The sequence below is a fragment of the Limulus polyphemus genome, unplaced genomic scaffold, assembly GCF_000517525.1.
Source record: "Limulus polyphemus unplaced genomic scaffold, Limulus_polyphemus-2.1.2 Scaffold479, whole genome shotgun sequence".
Lineage (NCBI taxonomy): Eukaryota > Metazoa > Arthropoda > Merostomata > Xiphosura > Limulidae > Limulus > Limulus polyphemus.
In genome coordinates this window covers 30436-36140 of record NW_013666089.1, presented here as the reverse complement: position 1 = coordinate 36140, position 5705 = coordinate 30436, and the positions used below count along the sequence as shown (strand labels likewise).

The 5705-nt window shown below is 34.4% G+C and overlaps 1 protein-coding gene across 1 annotated transcript in view; it reads right to left on the bottom strand.

The window, feature by feature from the left end:
* Positions 1-5005, bottom strand: part of LOC106458514 — a 45687-nt gene extending 40682 nt beyond the window's left edge. The window contains exon 1 of the mRNA XM_022384746.1: positions 4599-5005. Coding sequence (XP_022240454.1) covers positions 4599-4683 — 85 coding nt within the window. The 5' untranslated portion in view covers positions 4684-5005. The remainder of the gene's footprint in view (positions 1-4598) is intronic.
* Between the last annotated feature and the right edge of the window lie 700 nt (positions 5006-5705).

The window sequence follows — 5705 nt, the reverse complement described above, 5'->3', positions numbered from 1 at the left end:
TGGATGTTCTTTTATCCTACCCCAAATTATCTTCTCTGACATAGGGGGTATTGTAGTTGACTTAAGTGCTGTGCCATGCAAATCAACAGATGTAGCAACACTTACTGGAATTTGGCCTATGTTGTTTCCAATCGTCATTTTATCGAAGTTAACTATGCACTTCCTAGGTAGTAAGTAGTCCAATCCTAATATGCATTGGTCTTCAATGTCAGTCAAGTATACTTTGTGCCTGTTATTTATACCCATGAGCTCAATAGTTACCCACACTGGTCCCCACAACTTTGCATAATGTTTTTTCACACCACAGAGCTTATGTATGGCTTCTGGTACTCCTTTGTGATCTTGCATCTCGATACTCACAAGGTTTTGCTGAGATGTAGAATCTATGACAAAGTTGCACCTTTAGCCATCCAGCTTTCCTGTCACGTAGACACTATGTGTGCTTGCTATTTTACACTTAGCTGTTGGGACTTTCACGATAAGGGTTGGTGGGTGTCCCTCTGCACCATCCACTACTGGTTTCCCGAAGCTGACTTATTGGTGGTATTCTTCTTACACTGGCTCCTCATATGTCCTTGCTCTTCACAGTTCCAACAACCTTTCTGAGTAGCAGCCTTTCCTGCTGTGGCATCTTCCCTGTGTTGAAGTTGCCAGCATTGAGTTCTTTTGTGCCCAGGTTTGTTACAGTGCCAGCAAAGTCCCTCAAACCTCTTTAAAAGCTGCCCTTTTCTGGCCTTGAATCCTGATGATTGTACCAACCTTGGTACCTCTGTGCTGAACTTAACGTAGGATTCAAAATCAAGAGCTCTGGCCATTGCATCCTGCATAGTAGAAGGGTGTGCTTGCTTTACTTGTATCTTCAGTTGTGGGCTGTCCAAGGCCTCTACGAACTGATCTCTCAGCAACAACTTGAGACATTGGGTGGCACAGTTGGGTAGGCCTTGTGTACCATACTTTCCAAGTTCTGTGCCAGCTCTTGCAGGCTCTCCCCTTTAGCACGGACTCTCGTCCTAAACCTAGCCCTGTAGACTTTGGACTGATTTTGAGTTCCATACCTGAGTTCTAGAGCCACTACCAGTGCTCTATAGTTGTGCCTGTCGTCTGCTGACAACTGTCCAAGTATTTTCAGTGGTTGTCTCTTCAAGCTCGTTGCCTGTTTCCTTTCTTGTTCTAGTTGCCACTGCTGTTATCTCTCATCTTGTTTATTTTGCTGTTCGAGCTGCCACTGTTGCAGATTTTTTTTGACACTGCTGTAATCCTTGCCACTGCTGTAATCTCTCTTCTTGTTTCTTTTCTCGTTCTCCTTGTTTCTTTTCTTTCTCCTCCAACAACTGCTGTAGTCTCTCATGTTTATTTTGCTGTTCGAGCTGCCACTGTTGCAGATTTTCTTGCCACTGCTGTTGTCTCTCTTCTTGTTTCTTTTCTAGTTCTTCTTTTTTCTTTTCTTTTTCTTCCAACAACTGCTGTAATCTCTCTTCTTGTTTCTTTTCTTAGCGTGAATCGTTCGTTCGTTGTGAATTACAGCGTTTGTTTAAGTTATAACGTGACAGTGGAAATTAAGTGTATTGTAAAGTTGTATTGAGAAAGAATAAACTAGTTTTATTTAAGAAAGGACTTGTATCGCTAAAGTTTCTTTGGAAAGAATCTTTACAGAAAATTAACAAACGATCAGAGGGTAACAAATTAGTGTCAGAGAGTGGGACAAAAAAAAAGAAGATTGAAACGAGAGGTGGCAAATAAAATTACAGTTTAGTAGATTTGATGGCAGCAATACAAGAACAGCAAAAGAAACAAGAAGAACGAGAAAATAAACAAGAAGAGAGATTACAGCAGTTGTTGGAAGAAACTTGACTCAATTGTCGTCTCTATCTCTGTCTGCAATTCAATTCCTTTGTTGCCGTCAGTTCTTGGCGGTCTTATATACAAGAATACCGCACAACTAGTAAACACTCGAGGCTTCACGAAGGGACATCAATTTTCTAGAAGCTCATGACGTGCTACTAGCGTCACATGACTTCTGCTGTCGTAACAATATATATATATTTGTTATTGAAACAGGCATAATTCTACATATACATGTACAATAGACGTTTACTATTCCAGTCAAATATAGAAAAGTTTTAACTAACTTAAAATTGTCTCCCCTGATATTTTGGCTAAACACTGAGTTCAAAACCAGAAAGTTCTAGTTATGCAATCAACTGTGCGTTTTATCATTCCCATGAAATTAGAAGGAGCTGAGCGTGGCTTAGTGGTTAATGTGTGGGGCTACAAATCGAAACGTCAAGACTCGAGCCACGATATGCCGCTGTATACACTCTGAATTTTCACTGTGCGTCGATATAAATCTAAACCATCAAATAAAACGTAATATAAATACTACCTAAACTTTTAATTTGAGCCATCAATTAAAACCTAGAATATATGCTATATAAATCATTAATTGAAACTTGTAATATTCTATCTAAATCCTCAACTTAAACCTAGTATATATATACGCTATTCAAACTCTTGGCTAAAACCTAATGTATATGATATTTAAACTCTAAACTGAAACCTCTAATATTAAATCTAAACTATAAACTAAAACCTAAGATATATAATATCTAAACATCAACTGAAACCTAATATATATGCAGTCTAAACATCAACTCAAACCTTTAATATTCCATTTAAACTACTTATAGCTGAACAAACAATTAAAATGAATAATTTTCTTCTACATTTATTAGTGTACATATTATAATATTATAAGTAATCTTCAAGTCGAAAAACCGAATTTTCTATATGATCTTTCAATTCAAACACAGGCCCGTATGCAGAATGCTTGAAAGAAAGTTCTAATTTGTGAGATCAAAAGACAACACATATTGTGCAAATCATGCTATTGTTAAGGGGTCTGGGAGCATGCCTCCCAGAAAAGTTGTAAAAAATAGGTGCTATAAGATTAAATCTGGAAGCAATTTTGCATAAAATATAGCTAAATATTGCATGGCTGTTCACATAAATATCCAATGAAAAGTCAACAAATCATCATTCTGATAGTTTCTTTTGAGTTTACTTCCTGATTAAGCATATCTTATTACAATTTACAGCTTTTACAGTTAGTAAGATTTGTTTTGAGATCAGGTACGACGTTTCAATAACTGTTGCGATCATTCTCAAATACACAAGTTTTAACGGTAAAAAACTTTTCAGTATTTAAATTAACATTCATCTATCCAACTATATCTAAATCCAAGAGTTGAAGTGGTTACTTATTCATGTACATATTAATCCGCGTAAATTTACAGATTATTTGTTTATGGCTAAACAGAAACAAACCTAACCAAAAATGAATAAATATACAAAAATTATGGAATATTTTACGCAAATCTGACTTACTGTAAAAGTTGTAAATTGTAATAAAATCACCTTTCTGTTGTAACATTGCATGGGAAGCTAGACTTAAATTAACATAGATATGTATGTTTTATTACAGTAAAGTACTGTACTATCTACATGCAGAGTAGTTATTAATTGTTAAATTATATTACTAATTTCAACAACACTGCACTACAATAGTAAATTACCTATTGTAATCAGGGGGAATCGTATAGGGGTTTCGGCTGAACCTCCTCGACACTCACCCTCCGCCCCCTGCGTACGTTCATCAAATTCTAGTCTTGTTATAAAATCGAACGAAACATCAAATATTTTGAATTATAATTTCATTTGAAACAACTGAATTTCTACCGAAACAATAAACTAAAACCTACAACATGTTCGTTCTGCGTATTCCTAAAATAAATATTTTAACTATACTTTCAATTGAAACCCATTATATCTCGACTATAACATGTAACGAAAATCGTAGTATTCAAATTAAACAACGAAGAGAAAACCTAAAATTTGTATATCCTACACGCAAGAAAAATTATTCACTGAAAAACTCTAACTTAAAGCAACTAAAAATGCCAATTAAAATCCTGTAAAACTTTCATTTTTAACCAAAGCATTTTAACGTGCAAGAGATAATGAATGTTATTTAATGAAAGACTGAATTTTTTATTTCTTTTTTTTTTCGGTGCTCGGCGAATAACGTTATTTCATTCAGTGTTTAAAAAAACAGACTTCACTGGAGAAATAATTTCTAAACCTGGATTTTAAACAACAAAGACAATAGACATAACAGCCAGTTTTTATCATTCTTAAGCCTTAATATAAAATTATTATCAAATATATGTCAATTGTTTATTTGATAAATATCAATACACAAAGATACTTAACACAATATATTAAGAATAATTTCTTTTCAGGCACATTATGCTACTATATTTAGAATAAACAAATAGAAACCAACGTTTTGTGGCACAATAAAGGTAACATTTTTATTATTACTATTAGACAGTAACCTTGATGATGGTAATTATGTTACCAAAAGTAGCCGGCTGTAATTAACAATATATATTTACCTTTCATTGTGCCAAAAAAACCTCGTTTTTGTGTTTTATTGTTAATATACCAATCGTATTAAACATCCATAACCAGTAATTTCTTTAACATACACAGAACTTCAGAATATACAGAAATGTGTGATAATTATCCAAATATCTTACCTAACGGTTGCGACGTCGTTGCTTCTGATTTTGAGAGAGAAAAAACAAAGTAAAAGACAAAAATTGTCCGCCTTATAAATCTCATTATTATAGTTTTAAGTATATTTGAGTCCGGAAGCTTGTCTAACCTAGTTTTTAGTTTTAGAATTAACTTAGATGAGCAATTTAGAGACGTGATGCACAAATAACAACATTGACTCACATAAGAAGCCTAACAAGTTCAACCAAAACTTTTTTTTCAGTTTTAACTATGAAAAGCAATTTAAGATATGTGAAATACTAAGCAAAGTATGGCTGTACCCTAGAAATACAGTCTGACCAAAGGATAGCCTTATTCTTAATTCAAATTTTACGGGGATATTAAACCACTTAACATGCTACATAACAATTTCAAGAACACAGTACTAAAGCACTTCAACTTTGCTAGATAATTCATGCACGTGATCTATACAATTGCAGCAGTTAATCTACACAAAACCTCTTTTATATGTTGACCTGTGGACAATGTATTGATAAATGTAGGTGTCGCTCCTTACGTAGAGATTACACAATAGATGAACTCAAAATGTACATGATACATAGAATTAAATAGTATTATATTGTTACGCCTCTGTTTGTTCGTTTGTTAATTTTCCGTAAAAATTCTTTCCGAAGAAACATTAGCGATACAAGTCCTTTCTTAAATAAAACTAGTTTATTCTTTCTCAATTTAACTTTGCAATACACTTAATTTCCACAGTTACTTTAAACACACGCTATAATTCACAATGATTCACGCACTTTCTTACGGTCACTACCGCGCTTGACTCAATTGTCCGTCTTGATCTCTGCCTGTCTGCAATTCAATTCCAATTGATTAGTCTCACGTTAACCGGCGCACTTATATACAGGAATAGAGGGCGTCTAGCACATATTGGATTATTCGTGATGTTCCCCGATCCTTCGAGAATATCATGACGTGTTACCAGAGTCACATGACTACCGCTGTCGTAACAATATTATAGACGACCAATCGTTTTGAATATAACCCTTGACAACTTAAATACAATGATATTGAAAAATGTGACAGGCTAGAAAGTGTCTCACGAATAATTTTAACTTCAAGTT